Genomic DNA, 23,430 nt, shown 5'->3' with positions numbered 1-23,430 from the left:
CAAAAACAAATTATGTCATTTTATTAGAACAACATAGTAATAAAAAAAAAAACAAATTTTCCATTTAAAATCTTGTATTTTATTATGCATAATGAGACCCGTTGAATAAATTTGGCGCCGGCGATGTGTCTGACGTCAACTAACTGAGAAGAGAGAGCACTCTTGAAAGCGAGATGGAAATAAAGCAGCTGCACGCGCTCGAACAGTCACAGGTGGCTGAAGTGTGGGAACACCATAGCCTTTGAGATTCCCACGATCAAAAGCGCACAGCACAGGCCCGTTTAACTCACTCTACACACCTGGGTGAGTTATAAAAGCCGAGCCCCTTCCATTTTCACATTCATTCACGGTTTAACCGTCGAGTTGTTCAGTGCTAAATAACATTCTGTCCGCTTAGCGCGCGTATTAAGTTTTGACGTGTATTTTATTTACTATGTCTTACGAAATGATGACTGCGACTAACGTCGAGGAATCTCAACCGATTTCTCGGACGTATCAATATAGAAAAGTGATGAAACCGATGCTGGAAAGAAAAAGAAGAGCCAGAATAAATCGTTGTTTGGACGAATTGAAGGAACTTATGGTAACCGCTCTACAGAGTGAAGGTGAAAACGTATCGAAATTGGAAAAAGCCGATATTTTAGAATTGACGGTTCGTCATTTACATAAACTAAGAAAACAACAAAGATTATCGACGAATCCAATTATAGACGCTGACAGATTCAGAGCCGGTTATACACATTGCGCTAATGAAGTTTCTAGATGTCTGGCTTCGACTCCTGGCGTCGATATTCAATTGGGTACGAAATTGATGACGCATCTCGGACATCGTCTCAACGAAATGGACAAAGTTTCACCTTTAGTTATACAAGTGAGTTCCCCTTACACGCCTCCTGGTTCTCCGAATTCAGAAAGTGAAGTGCCTCATCATTACATCATGCCTTTGACTCCAGCTTCTTCGAGTTCGTCAAGATGTAGTCCATCCCCTAACCAACCTATGGATTGTTCTACGGCTGGGTTATTAAAAGTTGCTAAAAAAGAAGAAGTATGGAGACCGTGGTGAAATTTCGACGACTTATTTTTTTGTAAATATTCAAAAAATCTCACTTCTGTTGTCTTTCGTTTTTCATTTTTTCGTTGAAAGAAAAAAAATCAATTGCTCAATTGCTTTAAATATAGTTTTAATACTTAGTTTAAGGAAAGATCTCTAACGATTTTTGAAAAGCTTTAACGTTAAGAAGTATGTAGATTTTAACATTTTTCTATAAATATATTTGTGATATTCTTGTTGGTACCTGTGATTTTGAAAGCAATTTTAATCAAAACAAAAATGTTATGACAAGTTCGATAGTTTTTCTTTGTAATAGCGCCACTGTGATACAGTTTTTTTGTATTTTCATAAAAAAAAAAACTTGAAAATAAATATTATTTGTTACAATTATCTTCTTGTTCCTTTTTTTCTCTTTCTTTTTCAGGTGAAACGACACGAAAAATAATGAAATACCAAAAAACTTAAAACAATCAATATTTAACCTTCAAATCATATTAAATTCCATTCGTCACTATAATAAGGCGTGCAGTGCCACCTGTTGCAACAACTTGTAACTACGTTATACAGTTAAAACAGATAACGCTACAACACAATTAAAAAAAAATGTCATAAAAGATTCTATAATACTACTAAAAATTAATTGAATTATAAATAAAATTTGATTATATTCGAAATGTTATGATAAAATTTACTTTTATTACTAAAAAAGTCATATTTGAAGCGAATTAAATACATTCGTTTTTATCCCCAAGGTCACAATGTATTTAGTCAAAAAACTGAAAATAAAAATACTAATTTTACAACATTGTATTTAAAGTACCTGCTACTACGATTTATCAGCAACACCCTAAAATAATTCAAGCTAGGGGAGATCCCTTCTACCCTAAACCTTTATAAAAAGTCAACAAATATATATGCTAAATACTTTGAGTCATAAAATACAAAACATATGTTTTGAATAACTGTAAATCTTATAGAAATGGAGAAAATGTTTATTAAGCATTTTGTTCAAGTAACCATATTGTATTTTCTGGTTTTAGTTATCGTTGTAATTAGTCGAACGCGGGTCATAGCCCCGAATCAGACACACGAAAAAAAAGGGACATTTGGTGTAGGTTCATGGGAACGTGGCGGGTCACGAAACACAATGGAAACGAGACGGGGATGTGAAAAATGCATGGGAACGTGACTTACGCGCGTTCAACTTGAAATATTTCACCCATATGGTCGGAAATAATGAGAAACGGGAGCCACCATGCAAATCGAGGGATTTTTTTTTATAAAAAATTAACTACAATAAAATGTTTGTTGTTTAATTGGATTTTAAAACTAACGAAATGTTTTTAAAAATAAATTATTAATTTTAACTTGTATACGAGGTGATTTAGAAATGATTTTGACTATGCTCTAATTAAAAATCATATTATTTGAAGAGTTTATCTATTGGTATGGTGATACATATACAGGAACAACGAAAAATGCGATGTCGCGGATCAATTAGTGAGAAAGATGAAGAAAAACACGATTTTTTTAACGAAAAAATGAATTTCAAAGGTATTTTCAATTTTTCAGAGAAAATAATGGATTAAAATCGATATTTGTTCATACAATCACTGTGTATAATAATAAATAGTGTTATTTTTTTCTGACTTTTTATTAAGCAAATTTTTTTTTAACTTTTTTTAACATTTACGTGATGTTTTTGCTATTTTTTTCACCTATTAGTCAAAGATGTAAATATACTTTTACGAAAGCTTGCGATTTACTTACTGAAATCAAAAATTTATTCGTATTTTCATGATTTTGCATTACTAGGTTATGTGTTTAAATAATTGTGATGAAAAAAATAAACTTTCCGACTTTTTCGTTGAATCTAACGACTGTTGATAATATTTATCCGTTTTTACTTGTTTTTTATTATTATAACCAAATATGGATGATGTTCACTGCTGAAAGTATGTGGCAGAAAAGAAAATTGGGTATTTTTGTTAGTTTCAGCCATTTTGCGGTAGGAAAAACCTTACATAATGTCAAACAATAACAAGTATTATTCAATGAATGCTAAAAATTTCTCGTAATTTAATGCAGTTGCCTTTTCCCCCAAAAATTTCATGTTTCAAATACTTTTTCTTAAATTTAGTGAGAAAAAAACTAAGTTGGCATCAATGAATCACCAATACGTATATCTGTTAGCAAATTAATGTACTAAAAGCAATTTTCTCTATGATTTTACAATTTATCTATGCCAGAACTATATTTTAATTTCATTTAACCTGTAAAATATTATTAATTAGTTTAATACTTCCACATTATCAAACCATTTAGTTTGATTTTAATAGAGGTTGTCTTTTCCCCAAAAAAATTCAAGTTTCAAATACTTTTTCCAAAATTTAGTGAGATAATAACCAAGTTGGCATCAATGAATCACCAATATGAGTAGTTGTTGACAAATTAATGTACTAAAATCAATCTTCTCTACGATTTTACGATTTATCTATGCTGGAAACATATATTAATTACATTTAACTCGGAAAGATATTGTTAATTAGTTTAGTATTTTCAGATTATCAAACGCATACTTTTACATATCATTAATTTTTGTTAAATTATATATAAAAATATTTGACATTTCGTCTAAATCTCTTGTGTGATAAATTAATAAAAAACGTGTCAACGGCGTGGTTAATTACAAAGTCAAATTATTTTGCGGAATTATACCATAACCCTACTTTGAATTAATAACAAATTTTAAAATGAATATCAGTATAGAAATAATATTTAATAATTACTAAAAAAATGTTCCAATACGTGTTTCTTTATTCCAAACAATTATTTGTATTTTTTTTCTGACACGTCTTGAACGTAAGCGCGCCCGTCACGTTCCCATACACAATCGCCCAATTATACCCACCATAGACCCATTACATTCCAACCATATGGACATATAATCGTTCGACCGTCCTTTTAACTATTCAAAATAGACTCAGATCGACTCTCAGTCACCCTATTTCCCACGATCGCGTAGAACCGCCCCTACACACCACCTGGGTTCGCCTTCTATAAAACGAAGCGCTACGCCCATACCGAAACCATTCCAAGTCGAACTTCGAGAGAAGTACAACGTTGCCAAGTGCCTTGTTTTCAAAAAGTTTACGTTTTTATAAAAGTTTTTTGTGAAGATGACGAATCCCGTTGTTATATGTCAAGATAATCAACCGATTTCTCGCACTTTGCAATATCGTAAAGTGATGAAGCCGATGTTAGAAAGAAAAAGAAGAGCCAGAATAAATCGTTGTTTGGACGAACTTAAAGATTTAATGGTATCCGCTTTAGCTACCGACGGCGAAAACGTTTCCAAATTAGAAAAAGCCGATATATTGGAATTGACTGTTTCGCATTTAAGAAAACTCAAAAATCAACAACGTCTATCTGCTAATCCCATCGTAGAAGCCGACAGATTCCGTTGCGGATATACAACGTGTGCCAAAGAAGTCTCGAGATGTTTAGCTTCTATTCCAGGGGTAGATATACATTTAGGTACTACATTAATGACTCATTTGGGTCAAAATTTGAAAGGGATGGATAATTTGGATTTACCTAATGCGTATACACCGCCAGCATCGCCAGTTTATGAGGAGAGTATCCACTATTCTTCGCCTCCATCGCCTGCGTCGTCCTCAAGGAGTACGTCTAGCCCTGTTTATACAGAGAATAATCCCGTTTGGAGACCTTGGTGAAATTTTTTTTAAATTTAAAATTTATTTTTGTAAATTTTATGCTCATTTTTCAAAGCTTTAATTATTATTGTAAGTATCATTAAATTTTGTCTGTGATAGTAGTATTTGTAATAAATATAATTATAGGTCTCGACGTCTTCCACTGATTGATTTTACGTATCTGTACTTTTGAATTTTATCTTTGTATCAGTTTATGTTTTTGAACTATTTTATATGACAATAAATGAATTTTATTCAAAACTAGTCTCACGTTTTAGTGCTTGAACAAGGTTTCTAATTTTCATACATTTACATACCTATTACATGATTTTTTTTAAACGGATTCAATAAAAATATATTAAATAGGTATTGATTCGTTCAGTAAAACATTACAAGAATCAAATATTTCATATTAACTGAAATATATTAAAACTAAAGTTCAATGCTAAACTTGTAAACAAAATTGTCATTTAGTAAAAGTGGCGACACCTACTATAATATAAGTGAACATTATGTTTAGTAATCTGTAATTTCTAACCTATACTTTTTAGTTTCATACATAGATGACGCCACCATTCCTTTAGTTTAATTTCTTAAACAATTATTAGTGATAAAAAAGTATTATTCACAGTTTGTTATAAAAATAAAAATACTGTTGAATTCATTAATTGTATACAATGTTTCTCACTTTATACAAAAAAATAAGACAGAGTTTAATTACTTCGTGAATATATTTCATAAAATAGGTAATTGTGGTAAATGAATCGTAGAGTTTGCTATTGATAAAAAATTTAATAACATTTTACTCAATTGCATATTTACTATTAGATAGAAAACATCTTATACATCAATCTGTATGAGCTGTTGCCTAATTGAATTGACAAATGACATTTTACTTAACCTTAAGAATATAGTTTTTTTCACATTCTACAATATATATTTTTAATTCGATAGTTTTTAAATCCTTGTAGCAGTCCTAAAAAATCATGGCTGGTCAAGGATTTCTGTTAAAAACCGCAAATTTTATAAACGGATGGCTTCTGTCTACCAATAGGTAAACAAAATAGTTTTATTTTTATATATGGATCTATTCCGAAATAGCGGTCTTTATTTTAGGGTATGTTTAATAGCAAATCAAAATTCTGTTAGGACGTTAAAAGCAGAAACTCGGGAGAGGTTAAAATCTCTCAAAATTCCAGATAAACCAAAAAAACCACTAAATCCTTATATGCTATTTGTTGTTGAAACAAGAAGTAATTTAATAAAAGAAAACCCGAATTTGAAACCCGTAGATGTATTTAAAAAAGTCGCACAACAATGGAAGACAATCACGGAGGAGCAGAAAGCGAAATATCAGGAAATATATAAAAAAGAACAAGAAATTTATGATCAGGAAGTATTAGATTACAATATAAGTTTAAGTGAAGAGCAAAGGGAAGCGTTACACGCAGCGAGTATGGAAAAGAGAGAAGAAAAGAAAAAGAGAAAACTCACAAAGGTTTGTAATCAAATTTTTATTTCATAAGTGAATGAAAAATTTTTATTTTATCTAGTTGATAAAAGAAAATCACAAACCGAAAAAACCTCCCGGTCCTTATTTATTATACCTCATAGAACAAAGCCAAATAAAAAATATTCCGATTAACATTTTAATGAAATCTTCGAAAGATGAATGGTCGAAGGTACCTGAAACCGAGAAACAACGATTCAAAAATGTTTATTTAAAAGAAGTCGAAAAGTACGAAAAGGAATTAAAAAATTGGGAACAAAAAATGTTGGAAGAAGGTCATCCAGAATTGGTTAGGACCAAATCAAAAACTCCTGAAAAATCTTCAAGGGTACGTACTTTTCTTAACATTTTTCCCATTAAATTTAAAAAAAAATATGTGATTCTATTAGAGCAGTGATTTTTCATTTCAGTGTAATTTAATTTTATCTTATCTACCATAGTGGGCAAAAAATGAGTTTTGTACACTGAAAAACATACTTTTCCACCCTTCATTTGTCATTATACAGGGTTTGTCAAGAAAATAATGCATCAATTTTTTATTCTATGATTCTGGTATTGTAGTGATTATTTTTTTCAGTGTAGTTTAATCATAATTTTTGTCTCTTTAATCGTATATTGTATCAATTGGGACATTTTTAGAGGTTCATTTACTTCATACTCGTTCTATATCATACAGGGTTTACCAAAATGTATTGATTTAACAGGTACATTCGAAATTAACATTTTTATTGGAATAGGTCGAAATGTCATGTTTTATCTGTTTTTTTGATGATTTTCTATGTAAAGAAACTTGAAATCTTGATTAATTGTCAAGAAAAACATAGAAAAAGGTCTAAAAAGTCAAAAGTTGACAAAAAATATTATGTAGTGGTATATGTCGATAAAAGGTACATAGGGTTTGAAAAATGAGTTTTGTACACTGAAAAACATACTTTTCCACGTAGACTTAATCAATTCTTCACCCTTCATTTGGTAATTATACAAGGTTTGTGAGAAAAATAATGCATCGCTTGTCAAATTTTGGTTTTAAATACATTGATGACTGGTTTCAATTCCAGTACGTCCTTGCCAATTTCTCTGTTTTCTTTTTTAGATTTTGGCTGTAAAACATAAAAAATCTGATAAAGAATAGGGAATCGAGTGTCTTCACTCAAATTCATCCGCCACTGCGGGTGAAGACACGTTGTTTCATATTGAAACTACATCGAAACAAACTAAAGATTCATTAACGTTAAAAGAATCACGTGGTACTAGATCTGGTAATAAAAATGGTGACGTAAATAAAGAAATCATTTTAGAAGATTTAGGTTCTTGTTTAGTTTCACGAGATGGAGTTAATTCAGTGGCGGAGGAGGACGAGAAGAATTTGACGACCAACAAATCGGAAAATGGGAAAAAATGTAAAAAATCCAGTTTGGTCGACAAATTTTGGAAGTTCTTTAAAAAGTTTTAATTTTTTTTCCTTAGAAATTCGTAGATTTTTGTTGTTTCGAATGTTTAATCGACCCTTTTATACATTTTTAATTAACTGGGTTTTCATTATGAATATTATTTAAGTTTTACGATTTTAATTAAGAAAAAATTTGATAAATAAACAGTTTCAACAAGTACTAGCTTTTATTTTATCCTTTTATCCTTATTTTATGAGTGTTTATAATTTCTAGTAACTTTTTAGTGATGTAATTCAAGCTCCTTTTGGTTAAGGAATTGAATTAAGACTGAGGCTTTTTGATTAGTCGAATCACAGTCAGTAGATGCTCCTAACGAAGTTTCTTAAAGGATATTTCGTGTTTATCAATTTGATTGAGTTTGTGCTTCATCGTTTCCTTACCATATAAGTCATATTTATAGAGGTAATCAATAAAACAACAGTTATTTTTAAACAGATATGTATATATTACAATATTCATTGTATGCCCTGTAACATTCATTACAACTACTGGAAAGTCGTTTTCATTACATAAATATGTTTCTTCACTTTTTTTTTTAAAGAAATAACACAGTTTAATATATTTCAATTCGACAGAAAATTTCGATAGGGAATAACTAGGCCTACATTATCATTATTTTTTGGCTCAAGTAATTTTTACATGACATTATTTTTGAATAAAGAAAATATTTTGATAAAGACTGAAAGTAGTTGAAACGTAAAATTTTTATCTGTTTAACGAAAATTATAAAAAAACTAATTTGAAAACTGCAAAGACCTAAAATAAACAAGATTTGGAAACAAATATACATAAAAGGTTTGAAAAAATTGAAGAAAAAATATTTTTATAGACAAATATTCAATAAATCTATGACTAAATTGGTCAGTTTTTTAAGAAAAAATGTTAAGTCAACATTTTTGGAATTTTAATTCTATTTATAATCAATGTAAATTATTTATCACCATAAGACTTGGCTTATAGATAGGTAGAGATCATTTAATGTTTGTTTTCGTTTTTAATTAAAAATTGCATATAATTGGCGAACATATTAATATTAGCAAAATAAATTAGAGCATTGTTACAAGATCATTCAATTTTGAGAATTTTTTCAATACCCTGCGTATATTATCTAAAAAATGTTTGCCGCATATTGTGAATAATTTTATTAACAACAACACAGAGTCGAAAAAAATCCTTAACATTGACAATGGAATCGCTGAACTCCCATAAATCAGTTTATAGTAGTGAGATCATAATGAAGTTAATATAAAGACCAAGATGTACACATATATTTACTAATATATTCACTATGGACGCCAGCCCATTATTACCTTCTTGAAAGGAACGAATATACCATGATACGGCTCACTATAAAATTAATAAAACACAATAATAATACAAACCTTTCAAGACAATAGTTTTTCATAACCTATATTTACTTTACTTCAATCAAATTATATGACAATCTACTGTCATGACTGTAGCGCCTCAAGTGGAAAAAATATTAATTAGAAACCATAGAAATATAACACTTCGTTTTAAACTGAATTTTTACTGACGTTTATGTAAATTCTTTTATATGAATATACATAAATTGAAAATATTATAATTATATTTCCGAAATCGAATAATTTACAGTTAGGAAGTTTAATAAAGTCGATGAAACGAAATTAGTACAAACTACTCTAGAATCAAATTAATAAACATTGAAATGTCAAACGAAACGTCAAAATTCAAAACGAATCTGCTACAGAGCAAAGAGATCTTACTCAGAGTGTTAAAAAATGTATATAGCCGAACGCGAACCAAGTAGTGACATCGAAATAAAGTAGATTGCAGAACGATTCTGAACAGTTAGAGTCATTAGATGTGCATAGCCGAACGCAGTAAAAGTTTCATTGACAGTCATGACAATTACTTCTAAACAGTAGTTCAAATGTATTTAGATAAATAGTTTGATGTACTAAAATTCGAAAATTAAAAGTCGAAAAAAAGTGAAAATGGAAAATTAAAGGATAAATATGAATTAAATAAAATTATGTAAGTAGTTCTATTACGAAGTGTATCAATATATGAAAATAAAAACAATTTTATAATGTTGCTCATTCAAAGTTACAGTTGTTTATTTTTTTTAAATTACTAAATTTGTTGATATTGGTATTGATAAGATTGTTGATATTAGAATCAATGTTATTATAAGTGTTTTAAAAAATTTAAAGATCTAAAGTACACAAATCAAGTTATTTTACTACTTACTTACCATTGAAAATATCTCCTATTATTATAAGTTCCATCACAGTACCCATCCGGACAGCTCAACTGTACTCCAACAAACTGTTCGGTTTGGGAATGAACAGGTCCTATATACCTCACCCTACCGCCTTTAACTCTTCCCTCCGACGTAATAACTTTCACCCAATTGTCCAACTTTAGGTCCCTGGAAACTCTTGGTAAAAACGGTAACCATCCTGGAGGAGGAACGTTGTCACCAGACGGTTCAGGAGCAGATGCACGTCTTACACCCGTTTTAGGCCTAGAAACACTAAAAAAATTGCAAGATACACCACGAATACCAAAAATTTTCTACATTTAGTGACCGTTCATTGGATGAGTTGATTTTCATTGTTCACGTCCCAGTAAAAATACGAAATTAGATAAAAAAAAGGTTATAAATTCAAGATTTAATACAAATGTCAAAATATGTGATCCTGTCAAAGTATTAATACTGCCCCAGTTCAAATTATATATAATATAAATACCTGTAACTTGAAGAAGAATTTTCTCTGCCTATGATACAATCGATAGATCTCCGCAGATAATTCTCGGCTTCTTCTACTAAACTATCTGTGGAATCTCCGCTGTCGATAGTGGTCCAATCGCTTCTCAATTCCGGCAACGAACCATTAGCAAATCTGACTTTGGAAGGCGTGTGTTTCAACAAGCCTCTTCTAGATGGAGATACCGGAGCCGAGCATCTTCTTGATGGTATCGGAAGCGACGTCAACGGGTACATACTGTTGTAATGGGAATGAGACTGACTGCCTTCGCTCGGGGAAGCGGTTGTCGCACTCCAAGTGAACTTCTGCGACTGAAAAACAAAATTCGTCATTAACAATTATGTGATATTAAATTTGAGGTTATAAAATTATCACCGTATAAGCTGGAGAATAAAGATCGGTGGTTTTAAGAAATTGTCCGTAAATAGGCGCCACTCCGCCTGTTGGTCTCAGAGTCGGTGGAAATAAATGATCCGCTGATCGAGATAGTTCAGGTACCATACTGGTAAAACCGATGTCTGATAGTAAAACACGTCGAGCTTCGACAGTTTTTTCGGATAGACGTAACCGAGAACCCGGTAGTGGTAATTTCGAAGGTAAAGTAGTGAAATTTTCACCTAATCTTGCCTAAAATGAAAATAAACTTGGAAAACCTCATTTATTTTTCTTTCACTAGTCTTCAATAATTTACCTTGTTTGCTAAACTACTTTCTGATCTCCAATAAGACCCGGGAAGGGCAGAAATATCAGTTTGAGCTCCAGAATCTTTCCTAATGGCGTTGGAATGCGTCAAAATCGGTCTTGTTTTTCTAGTAGGACCTAAACCTTTCGAAAGGGCTTCCCTGAACACATAAATATCGTGCAAACGTTTACTTTGTGTATCAAAACAGTAAAAATGTGAATATAAATGTAGAATAAGAGTGCAAAAAGATCAGAATTATTCTGAGCCAAATAGTTCTCATGAAAAATGAATAAAATGTGTAAAAAATTTTTGAAGATAAAGCAACTCAACATGAATTGAATATTTTAAACAATGTCGAGTGAATTCAGATGAAATATAAAAGCTAAGAACGTCATAAATAAAAAAAAAAGTAAGTTCTTCACGAAATAATCTATAAATTCATTTTGTCCCAATTTCCCCCATTTTATATTTCTTTCTTCAATAACAATTCGTTGAGAATCAACTGTTGCTTTTTGGTTATTTTAAATATCTTTTTAATGAATTTCTGAAAATTATACTTATTGTATAGCCAACATAAATTCATAAACAAATATGACGGTTTTTAAGATATAAATTTCACTTAATTAAAAAAAAAACAGAAACGTTTGAAAAAATTGCTACGACCAAGTCTGTAAATAAAATAAAAACACAAATAAAAGAAATTAACTGTTAATTCAGTTGTGTAATAATAATTATTAAACAGTTACCGCCAATTAATCCACAAATAAGTAGTAAATAACAAATTTCTACACAAATTCTTAATTTTCAAGTTTAAAGAATCCTGTCATATATCACAGCTTCGTTCGTTTCCGAACGTTAATATCGTGATCGGGTTAACGATATCTTTGGTTAGTTGATTTTCATTGGATAAATCGATGTTCGAATTGGTATCAATCGAGCTTACCACAGAACTATTTTTAGAAAGATAATTGAATGACGTCTAAATGTTATACAATTTTTAAAAGTATTTAGTAAAATTTTCATGTATTTTATTAATGATACTGTAATGATCGAGTAGTTTTTTAACAAGATGAAATCTCAAATTTGTAAATTATGTTTTACAACAACTTGTTTAATTTTGTTCATTTTCTGTTCCTCGATGGGAATGTAGTAATCGAACAGATACTATTAATTGACAGCTTAAAGAATCAACGGCTTTATTTAACCAAGAAATTTTGTTTATGCATTTTATTGTATATAAAGAAATATTACGAATTAAGCAAAAATATTATATTTTGGAGAAATCAGACACAGTTTCTTTGAAAAATTTCGTTTTTATATAAAATTATACGCACATTTTGTATATAAATATGTGTATTAAATATTTGTTTAGACTGTCATTTTGAAGAAAAAACAAGATTTATAAGAAGAAAACTATCAAGGTACTGTAATTTATTAGCAAAATTTAAATTTTTTAATTCGATTGTTAAAATTCTTACCTGTGTAAGAGTGGTTTGTACTGCAACGGATTAGGACAAGTATTTCGTCTTCCTACGACATATTCTACGTCGTGTATCCCACATTTAGAAATATCAGTCTCCACAATTCGAATCCTCTCCTCAAATCTATCGAAACTTTCATCCTTTTCCAAAGATCTGTTCTCAAAACTAGAATCTTGTAAAGAATAATAACTTTTTAAGCTCTTTTCTTGATTAATCGAATTATCAGATCTACAAATCAATTTTTTATAACAATAAATATGAAATGTATGCAATAAAATTAACCTAGAATCGCACAATTGTGAATTATCTCTTTTCATATCGAACGATTGAAAATTTGAATTTTCTTGATTCTCATTTTCGAAATTATCGTTGAACACGTCGTCTTCCATTTCCTCGCGATCCGAAAGACTTTGATCCATTTCGCTTAAAGGTAATTGCAATTGATTAGACGTTTGAGCCACTCCCTCTCTGGCATCTATGGAAACCAGTTGCTCCTGAAAGTTCCTCTTCAATATCAATTTAGGTACAAATCATACTGTATAATATAAGAGGTTCATAGTGGTAGGCCAATGACCGTTAAGATCGGCTATACAGGGTGTTCTATTAAAAATTCAATACGTACATACATCTTTGTAAAAAAGGAACAATTTGAGGAGTTTTGGTTAAACTTTAAATTATGGGTCGTCGATTTATAGATTTTATACTAATAAAACCCCAAAATGTTAAATTTGTTGGAAATTTTAATTTATCAAAAAAGTGCATTTATGATAACAGACATAAACCTATATGAAATATTTAAATAAAATAGTTTTTTTCTGGATGATTTCATGACAAATAAACACGGAAAATATTATTTTCAGATTTTCTTTCTTGAAATTTGACACAAATGCACTATTCGTAGAGATTTGGTAATAAAATGAAATTTTACCAAGATATGTCAACTAATTTTCAAATACAGGACTGTAAAATTGTCATAAATGGCCCCTAAATCATTTGAATTGAGATACAGACATGGGATTGGTAACATTTTATAACATTATCAGTGCCCATATGTATAATATGCGACACATGGTATATAATTAAATTTATTTTTTGGCATAATTACCTTAAAATCTGAATCTTTGGTATCGTCTGTAGTAAATATCAGTTCGATATCATCGACTTCTTCAGTTTGATCCTGATCATTTTGAGGACTCGAATCTCCATCTTGCTCATCCACACTGTTATTATACTGTTCAGTATTCTTGTTACTCATGTCTTCATTTATATCTACGTTGAATTCGCGATTTATTTGACTGGATAAATTAGAAAAACTGAAGGTTTTTGAAAATGACAATTTATCTAAAGGAGATTTCAGTATTGTTAGACTTTCTAATGATCTGGATACATTTCTGGGACTGGTCGTTTCCGATTTTATAGATATCCTGGCTTCTATGTTACGGGTTCTTTTTGGACTTACTTTTGGTGTTACTATTGTCACTTTTTTAATTTTTGGTTCTCCTACATCATCATTCAACAAACTTCTAGGGGTTGTTGTTGAACTTTCTTGATTAGAACCGGTTTCGTCTAAAACAATCAAAATTCAACTTGTACTTCCCATTTTAATATTTTGTACCTTCTACGGCGTCAAATTTATTTAATTCTTCCTTATTATGCCCATTATCTTCAGTTTTTTTCAACTCGGCTTCTAATAATTTTCGTTTCAAACTCTGATTTTCCAATGACAGTATTTCAAAAGCTTCTTGAACGGAATCTATAGGCCATACTTTGCTTTTCAATTCCAATATTTCAGTTTTACTTTCTTCTAGAGCAGCCCTCAATGCAACAACTGTTTGATGCAGCGCTCTTACTGTTTGTAATCCTTTGTGATACTCCCCTCCATATTCCATTTTAAAATTATCTCATCCATACTGTCTTTTCCTGTCTAATACTTTTTTCCCTACATTATCTCTTAACTATCCTAACAAATTCTAAAAAAATATAGCTTTCTGAATAATCGAATATATAACACAGAAGGATAAATACAATAAAAAATAATTTCTGTAATAATAAATAAAAATTATATCAATATCATATGTTTTTTATTGAAAACCCAAAAGTATAAATTTTTAATTAGTAAAAATAAGTTTACACCAACATTTTTTCAAACGCGTAACCTTAATACACCCTATATACAATGTCACAAATATTCTCCATCCATAAACAAAAAAATAACTATAAATACAAATACTTTGTTTACTAACTTCAATATTAATAGTGGTTAAAGCAAATAATATAAATTTTTTATTTGTATGTACACATATATAAATATATATTGAAAAAGATTATTAATACGTACCTTAAGTATAATAAAGAACTCTTGTCCTTTTGGAAGCACTTCGTTTTACTGTGCTTGGCAACGCGATAAACAAGGTAAATTAGTCAAATCACTTAATTTTAACTCGGGTACCCTAAAATTTCTATTTCAAAACATTACAATCAATAAATGTAATTTTGTACAACCCCGGGAATTACTAAATGATCGCGGACGTACGGTTTAATAAAACATATGTTCCTGAAAGGTTAAACTTATCAAACAGTTGTCGTAACTTCATACATATAACTACGAAACGAAATCGTTCCATCTCTTATTGTATTGAGGGTAACATATGTATATCAGTATCCTAAATAAAGAAAATTTTTATCAACACAACAATTGTTTAGTAACAGTTCTACGTAGAAATAAAATTAGCGAGACGTATTATTTCACTATTTGTTTATTCTATGTATTATTTAGAAATTTTCATTCATTTTGAAAGTAAGATCACATAACAGTTTGTAATTCACAGCTCATTTTATATCCACATCTTTAGGCTTTTAAGTAACAGCTTTATAGAGTATTTAGGTTGTGTCACAAAACATACCCAGACTTGTGTCCAGTGTCTATATCATGATTTTCACAACTCGTCAATTGTTTCAAAATTTATTTTTTCTATTTTCCCTCGTGCCAAATAGATTTATATAGAACTATTAAACAATTTCATTTCAAGGAATAATTACACCCACCATTTTCTATTGATATTATTTCCTTTTATTTTTATTAGAAATTTAATTAATTTTATATGATCACATAACAGTTTCTAGTTCACGGTTTATTTTATATACACACATCCCTAAATTTTTACCGCTTAATAGAGATGGGTTTATTAGGAAAAACAGTTTACAATAACTGATCATTTATACTAAAATATTGAATTTTAGTGTCTTATTTCGTTATATGGAAATTGTTCTAAATAGATTAGTACAAAACTATCTAACAATTTCACTTTAAGGAACTATTACATATTCGAGATCAACCATCATAATATCAATATCCTATAAGTATAAATAAAGAAAGTTCTCATTAACACAACAATTTTCAAGTGATATTTATATATATAAATAAAATTAGTGAGATATACTATCTCACTATTTGCTTATATAATGTTTTATCAGGAAATTTAAATAATTTTATATGATCACGTAGCAGTTTTTAGCTCACAGTTTATTTTATATATCCACATCCCTAAGGTTTTAAATAACTGTTTAATAGAGATAGGCTTGTTAGGAATATGTAGTTTTCAAGAACTGTTAATGTAAAGTAAAATAGCTGGATTTCAGTGTCTGAATGATGATTTTAACAGGTCTGCTATTATTTTGACGTTGGATATTTTTTTTAGTTTTCTCATTTCATTTCGTTATGAGAAAATTGTTCCAAATACATTAGTACAAAACAATTTCACTTTAAGGAACTACTACACATTAGTTTGAGATCACCCATCTTTAAGCTGTCAAAATAATCATTCGTTAGAACCAAAAAGTGTGATTGTTTTTTGAAACGTGCTAAATTACTATTTTCATACAAACAAACTTTTTAAATATCTTAAATAAAGCATGACGTACTCTGTAACTCAAGATAACTGCATACAACTCGTGATAGATCTAGAAGCTTTATTAAAACCGATAAATGTAAATTAGTATTTTGAGTTTGATAATATGACCAGGAGTAGAATCGACTACAAAAAAGTGAGTAATAATGAATTTATTTACATTATTTATAAGTGATCAAATTTATAGTTATGTGTAAGACCGTATAAAGATGGTTTTATTTACCCAAAAACAATTCCAAAGGAAAGAGGACCATTGACCACTTATATTAGTATTTGTTTGTGCATCATTTTATTTATCTGTACGTATTTTAGTCCAATTTTATTCATAATGAGTATTTAAACAAAATTATTATGTATCATTATGTTTTAGATGACGTTTTATCTAGTAAAATATTATTTAAAGTTAGATTAAGTAAGTTGAATGATTCATTTGAAAAATCCATTATCTAATTATTTGCCATTTATTTCAGTGGAATATATTTTATATGTATTTTTTTATTTCTTTCTTCAAATATTTTATCGGATGATATTAGTTTTTGAGGAATGTCGTCATTTGAAATCACGATATGAAGGTAGTTGGTTTATTTTGTTGAGGGATGCTTTCCATGTTGAATATTATCAATACTTACTAATTCCAAGTATTGTTTATGTTGTATATTATTGGTCTACTGATGGAATACACGGTATATCAGTTTCCTGTATTCCCGTTGTGGTCATTTTCCTGCTCGGAAAAATTCTAATACTGGTGAGTCTTATTTGGGAAAATAATAAATTTTATATGAGTAATAGTGTGTTTATAAAACTAGCATTCGTGATAAATAAACCAGGATTTAAAGGAAATTATTTATTTTTCGTGATTAAACTAAGGAAATAAATTTCCACCACCACAGTATCAGTTTTGTCATAATTTGAGGTTATGTTCATAATTGTATCTAAGCCATAGAGTTAATATCAAACATAGTGGGAGTGGTATGTATCATAGCGATCCAATCAGAATAGAATACCAGGTTTAGTGGGTCTCTGATTTACGAATTATGGTGTTCCGATCCTGTATATAAAAATCTCTTATCACGATATGTATTTGGAATGAACTTTGAAACTACTGCATCTATTTTGATCAAATTGATCAACGACCTGTAATTTGGTTCGATTTAAAAAGATAAATTAATTTTATCTTATCTTCTACCTATGAAAAAATATATATTTTTCATTGCACATAAAACGATTATAATAAGAGTAGTTCCTATTTATCCGTTCATTCGATGAATTCTTAATAGATGGCTCTGCAGGTCAATTTATCATACAGTGGCTTGGTAGAGACGGAGTGGCCGTCATGTTTAATAATAAAGTTTATAAAATCCTAATTTATATTCTCGAATACGTAATAAAAAACTTTTCAAGTCTCGATGGTATTTTTAACTAAAAAAAAAAAAAAATGAGAAAATAATTTATTTTATGTCGTAGTTTGGATTAAAAATGGCGGCCACTCTCTATCTTTATTATTATCTTTTCTATCAGAAGATATCTAAAATCAAGACGATTCATCAAGAATTAATGATGTACCCAGTTCTTTCAAGTTAACAGTAACTTCGTTTGTTATAAAAGTTATTTAATAACAATTACTTTTTAACAATTTATTTCTTTTACAAAACAATAATACTGCAAATAATTTCGTTCGTGTATAAATAATACATAACCTCAAACTATGACACATCAATATGGTAATAAAAGAACGATACATAGATGAAAAACATGTGTCAGATGTAAATTCATGTAATTCGAAATCATTGAAATTATTTTCCAAACTATTAAAAATTTCAACGCATTCCTAATTATATTTCCAATATATTCCCACTAATTTAAATATAGGCTTTATTAAAGTTACTTTAAATAACAGTGACATCTCTAATAAATGGGGTTTAAGCGAACTCTGAACGTCCAGGACCGAAATAAGGTTAAATACCCTAAAAATTTAATTAAGTCAGAATCAAATTTCATTTTGGGATTACAATGATGTTGATTAGGTTTAATTACAAATTTCATCTCAATTTTTGTTATTGTTTTAATACTTAGAGTCACTTTATTCGACGAAAACAAATAGAAGGCATGATCTTAGCTTTTTGATTTTCCTCCCTAATCATATTCAGACATTTATTTATGCGAAAAAATGATATTTCCCAGAATTTCTATTTTGTAGAATCAAATATTTTTCAAAATTCGTTAGTTTTGATTGCGTGCCTTCTATTTTTTTTTTTTCATTAATTAAAGTGTCTCTAAGTGCTAAAGCGAAATATTTAGACGATATATGTGATAAAATCTAATTAATAAATCATTCTAATTCCAATATAAGATTTAGTAGAGCGTAATTGAATTTTTCGGATATTTTCGTAACAAATTTTGATCAAGGGCATTTCGATCGTTTCGACCCTGGATTTTCCGCGTCCGACTGATTTCTGTGAACAAGGGTTCCAGCTCCATCTCTAATAGTTATGGAAATATTTGGTTTATAAAGTATAAAATTGTTACGGTAATTAAAAGTTCAAAAATATTATCTTTATATAAAAGATCTACTTACTTACTAAATGTATTGTATCTTTTTTTAAGTAAATAACTGACACTACACACGCACACACACACACACATATTTGTATAACAGAACCAGACAAAATGATCAAATTTCTTGCTTTAATCATTATCTAGTAGTTTTCTGGGACTCCCCTAAAATCTTTTGTTACGTGAAACTTTGTATAAACACTTTACCGGTGTAAATAATATATTGAGGTAACTTATATTTAAATCACTAATATTACTTTAAATTTAAGTTCTGTTTAAATAACCTTATCTGTGAATGAAATATTTGGTTACACATCGACTGACACTATTAGAAATAGTGAGTGAAAAAGACATACAAATATCTAGGGCTAATGGGATTCGGCGTTGCCACATTTAAATAATTCACCGATATTTAGGATTTATTTTTATTGAATTGAAATAGAAAACATGAATAACATAATTTCTTGTTTTTCAATTGATTTTTTGTACAACGAAAACTACAATTAGAATTGTCATGATAATAATTGAATTGAATAATTTAAAAAAGTTGTTTTAATTAAATATTCTTTTTATAACACATCCAGTATACTTGTAAATCTAATATGGCTACTAATAAAATGGCGGAGTATAAATTTATTTGCATAACTCACAACAACGCAAATCAAATATGGCCGCCCACAAAATGGCGGAAACTATTTATTCGTAAATATTTCGATATAGTATTAAACGAAAGGGTTTGAGTAGTAGAATAAAATGCACTATCCAAACAAATGCAAATCAAATATGGCCGCCCACATCTTTTTTAGGATTCTAGCCCTTTAAACGACTCCTTGTGGGTCGCCGAAAATAATGGTTTAGATTATGGTTCGGGTATGGCATATTCGTTCTTTCATGGTTATTTGAATTTAGTGCTGCCCAAATCGGGCGGAGAAGAAAAACACCTCAAAGAACTCATGCAAGATTACGAAGATAAAAACCATATAAGATTCGCCGAATATAAATTATTCATATTGATACCGAAATCGATGAGGTGTTTTGTTAGTTTGAAAAATGATTATTCTCCATCGATAGAAGAAAGCACGGTACGTATCCGAATTTATAATTCGAAAATTTTTGTTTACATTACAGTTTATCAGTAGCTAAAATTTATTTACCTATTCTCCCCTATAACTTCCTACACTTTCTCTTACAGAAGCGAGAAGACATTAAATAAAGACAGATATATTCTATCTCCACAATAAATCACCGATCTCTGGTGGTCAGTGTAGTTATATAACATCGTTCACCAGTCTGTATCTTTCTCTATTCGTTATTAAAATCAACACTTGTTATATGTCTTCCTCGTTATTCCCACCTCTCGAAACAGAGTAGAGGGACATAAAGTGGTGTACCGATATTCTTTTGTTTCTATCTCTATCTATTACTATTTGAACAAGCTCTCATATATCGCTCTTTCTTTCTATAATATTAGATAGATATCCCGAACGTGTTCTGTCATAAGATTCATACGCGTCCTATTTGGTATTTACCATGAAGTGGTAGTTAACTTCATATTTACAAATGTCAAGAATTAATATTAATAAGTTAATTATGTAGTAAAGTGAATATTATATATTTTTTATTCTAATAGTTTTTAATTCAAATTATGAATTTAGATGTTTATAAATCCTTCGCAGAAGAATGTATATTCCAAACAAAGCATGCGCATTTGACACATTACATACCGCGAACAATATAAAATAAGTTACAATGTTGCCAAGATTATAAATATTGTCGTTATATTATAATTATGTCAGAGTGTGTTTTATATGTTTTTTTGGGAAAAGAATGACATAATTCGATCAATAATTTTTTTTTTTCGGTACGATAAAAGATATTTTATATTTCTATTTCTATATAAGTTTCTTCTTCCCGTTTTCAGTCGTTGGATCCAAAAATAATAACAGTGGCGGGTGTACAGAACCGGGTTTATAAAAATGCTGTTTATAAAATTGTGTCTGGTGGAGTTGGTAGCAAAAAAACTTACATTTACGTCAGCGCCGAATATGCAACTCCATTGAAAACATTCAAAGATGTATTCGACTCGAGGGGTATACATTCAGGTAGTTATTTTACAACGGGGCGAATAATTATTATTGAGGTTAAAAAATAAAATTTATGTTATTATTTCAGAATATTATAATAAACACAACAAGGACATTATTTTGCAATTTTACTTGACTTTGGGTAAAGTATTGAAGGAGAAAGGTTTAAGTGAGGCTTGCGAATTGATATATTACGAAGGTAGGAATGAATTTTTTTCTGTGGTTATTTTTTGGAAAAAAAATCGACGCACCCTTCAAGTTTTAACTTTAACTACCGGTCAAAAGTTCGTATATGAAATATTTTCGTTTTAAAATTGGTGAAATTATTTAGTTCCCACTTTTTAGATTGTTACCAGAAAGATGGCAGCACTTATTATTATGACGTAGGAGAAATAATTCAAGAGAGGTTAAAGTCATTGAAGGAACTAAAAAAAAAATTAATTTAGGTTATGTGATAGTTACCAGATTCGTTTTGTAAAAAAAAAATATTGGGTGGGGAGAAAAGTGAAAGTGCCTATTCAACAAACTGATTTTTCAAAAATATTGTTTTCCAATTTGATTTCATATTAATTGTCGAAACGTAGTGTATAAAATTTCTTGAAGTATTTTGAGATAAAAATTGATCGCGTCGGCAACACTGCGAGTATGGAACACGGGCGTTTGGCCGCGTGTATGGATCGTTCTACTTTGACGTCATGATGATCCAATCAGAATGTTGTACCATATATGATTCGTTTTCTATCTCTATTAGTAATTCGAACCGCTCTCTCTATCGTTAATATTAATTGTATGATGAATTTGATGAAATGACATAGCGATGTTGTCACGTATATTTACGTGAATTTCTTAAACATTTTTGGAAAATATTTATTTAAAATACGATGAATATTTTGATACATTTCGTGACAGGGGCTATTCGAAATGTACATTTATTGACAAATATTTTTTTAAAAATCGCTTATTTTACATAACTTAGTATTTCACGTTTTTAGATTTGTGCGAGGGCTGTTTATTATATAAATATTCTGTTTATCTGTATTATTGTTTTATTTTCTTATTTAAAAATTTTTATTGTATCTACCCGTAACACGAAACTAAATAAAATATTTAGAGATTTATAAATCTGCGTATTATTTATTAAAATTAAATTAGGGGAGGTGGGGTAAGTTGAGTCTACTCATTTTGGTCAATAAAAAATTCAAAAACCGTAAATTTCTCGATTCGTGTCCAAAAACTGCGATTAAAATTTTTTTTCGCGAAATTTCGTTTTTTTTTTCGAAAAGTACATAAAAAATTAACAATTTTTACTAAAATTGTAGGTTATGTTAAATTAGAATTCATTTTCCTCATGTTGTTGATTGTTTAATAAAAATAAATCTTATTTTTATTTATCAATCAAAAAAGTGTTGAAATTTTGATTTTTACACTTAGGTGCCATAGTCATCTTAAATACGTCAAAAAATGAAAAAAAAACTATTGAAAAAGCTATTTTGTCGAGTTATGACCAAATTTTCATCATTGTCATAATTTTTTGAAATCCCCCGTAAAAACAGACACTTCCAAACATTTCTCACTTATTGATATCGATATCTAAAATAAGAAAAACAATTTCGAACAAAATGCATAATTAACAAATTCGACATTCCTAATGAATCACTCTGTATAATTAATTTTGTTCAATAAAAAACAGACGTCACAAATTGATCAAGTTACCGTATATTAAATCACATTACAAGAAATTGCATCACGATTGCGTGATACAAATCACAAAATTAAATGAGATGAGGTATGAAATGATAATCACTGACTACAAATTATGATTTTTGAGAAATGTTTCCAAGTTGTGGGGTTGTTCTTTTGAACGTAATGACCGCGTTTAACCCCAGGACGCGGCCACTTTGTTCCTTGCTTATATGCTCGATGTCACGTCAGGTTTTCATTTTATACAACGAAACGCATGCTCCATTCTCTGATAATCGATACGACAATGTTGCCAAATCAATTTCAAATAAGCGGTATTAATGGTTGGAACGAAATTTAATGGGGGAGACTAGAGTAAATAAGTAAAATGTTAGCTGCTTTAAATTTAATAATCACAATTAATAGGAATTCAAATCACAATTTCGCGAGTAAAAAGTACCAATATGTCAAAAAATGAAGTTTATGTATATGAAAACAGCCAAAAAACATTACTAGTAGATTAATCTAGCAAGAATGAATTAAATATTTATACATTAA

The 23,430-nt window shown here is 29.5% G+C and overlaps 5 protein-coding genes across 10 annotated transcripts; 4 read left to right on the top strand and 1 right to left on the bottom strand.

The window, feature by feature from the left end:
- The first annotated feature begins 205 nt into the window (after positions 1 to 205).
- On the top strand, positions 206 to 1,439 carry LOC130443181 (enhancer of split mbeta protein-like). The gene has a single exon (XM_056777689.1). The coding sequence runs from the start codon at positions 434 to 436 to the stop codon at positions 1,061 to 1,063; it is 630 nt and encodes a 209-aa protein (XP_056633667.1). The 5' UTR covers positions 206 to 433; the 3' UTR covers positions 1,064 to 1,439.
- Positions 1,440 to 4,131: 2,692 nt separating this feature from the next.
- LOC130443221 (enhancer of split mbeta protein-like) lies at positions 4,132 to 5,025 on the top strand. The gene has a single exon (XM_056777748.1). The coding sequence runs from the start codon at positions 4,231 to 4,233 to the stop codon at positions 4,786 to 4,788; it is 558 nt and encodes a 185-aa protein (XP_056633726.1). The 5' UTR covers positions 4,132 to 4,230; the 3' UTR covers positions 4,789 to 5,025.
- Positions 5,026 to 5,646: 621 nt separating this feature from the next.
- Positions 5,647 to 7,879, top strand: LOC130443220 (transcription factor A, mitochondrial-like). The gene is made up of 4 exons (XM_056777746.1): positions 5,647 to 5,821; positions 5,884 to 6,265; positions 6,321 to 6,605; positions 7,371 to 7,879. Exons 1-4 carry the CDS (start codon positions 5,754 to 5,756, stop codon positions 7,407 to 7,409), a joined length of 774 nt encoding a protein of 257 aa, XP_056633724.1. The 5' UTR covers positions 5,647 to 5,753; the 3' UTR covers positions 7,410 to 7,879.
- A 270-nt stretch (positions 7,880 to 8,149) lies between these two features.
- Positions 8,150 to 15,162, bottom strand: LOC130443218 (uncharacterized). 5 transcript variants are annotated; one of them, XM_056777741.1, is made up of 10 exons: positions 14,986 to 15,162; positions 14,263 to 14,617; positions 13,753 to 14,213; positions 12,930 to 13,141; positions 12,645 to 12,875; positions 11,176 to 11,326; positions 10,860 to 11,111; positions 10,467 to 10,795; positions 9,968 to 10,249; positions 8,150 to 9,075 (listed from the first exon to the last, which is right to left on the bottom strand). In XM_056777741.1, the coding sequence occupies exons 2-10, from the start codon at positions 14,534 to 14,536 to the stop codon at positions 9,015 to 9,017; spliced, it is 2,253 nt and encodes a 750-aa protein (XP_056633719.1). In that variant the 5' UTR covers positions 14,537 to 14,617; positions 14,986 to 15,162; the 3' UTR covers positions 8,150 to 9,014. The 5 variants fall into 5 exon arrangements, with proteins under 5 accessions (XP_056633719.1, XP_056633721.1, XP_056633717.1 ...); XM_056777743.1 differs by lacking the exon at positions 14,986 to 15,162 and having other exon boundaries at positions 9,964 to 10,249; positions 12,930 to 13,153; positions 14,263 to 14,536; XM_056777739.1 differs by lacking the exon at positions 14,986 to 15,162 and having other exon boundaries at positions 12,930 to 13,153; positions 14,263 to 14,536.
- A 1,312-nt stretch (positions 15,163 to 16,474) lies between these two features.
- LOC130443219 (stimulator of interferon genes protein homolog) lies at positions 16,475 to 22,349 on the top strand. 2 transcript variants are annotated; one of them, XM_056777744.1, is made up of 8 exons: positions 16,475 to 16,691; positions 16,743 to 16,854; positions 16,926 to 16,967; positions 17,026 to 17,300; positions 19,915 to 20,190; positions 21,030 to 21,210; positions 21,281 to 21,391; positions 21,538 to 22,349. In XM_056777744.1, the coding sequence occupies exons 1-8, from the start codon at positions 16,662 to 16,664 to the stop codon at positions 21,636 to 21,638; spliced, it is 1,128 nt and encodes a 375-aa protein (XP_056633722.1). In that variant the 5' UTR covers positions 16,475 to 16,661; the 3' UTR covers positions 21,639 to 22,349. The 2 variants fall into 2 exon arrangements, with proteins under 2 accessions (XP_056633722.1, XP_056633723.1); XM_056777745.1 differs by having other exon boundaries at positions 16,551 to 16,691; positions 17,089 to 17,300; positions 21,538 to 22,319.
- Positions 22,350 to 23,430: the final 1,081 nt, after the last annotated feature.

This window comes from Diorhabda sublineata, chromosome 4 (assembly GCF_026230105.1).
Source record: "Diorhabda sublineata isolate icDioSubl1.1 chromosome 4, icDioSubl1.1, whole genome shotgun sequence".
NCBI lineage: Eukaryota > Metazoa > Arthropoda > Insecta > Coleoptera > Chrysomelidae > Diorhabda > Diorhabda sublineata.
The sequence above is the reverse complement of the archived record's forward strand: the minus strand, read 5'-3'. Positions and strand labels throughout refer to the sequence as shown.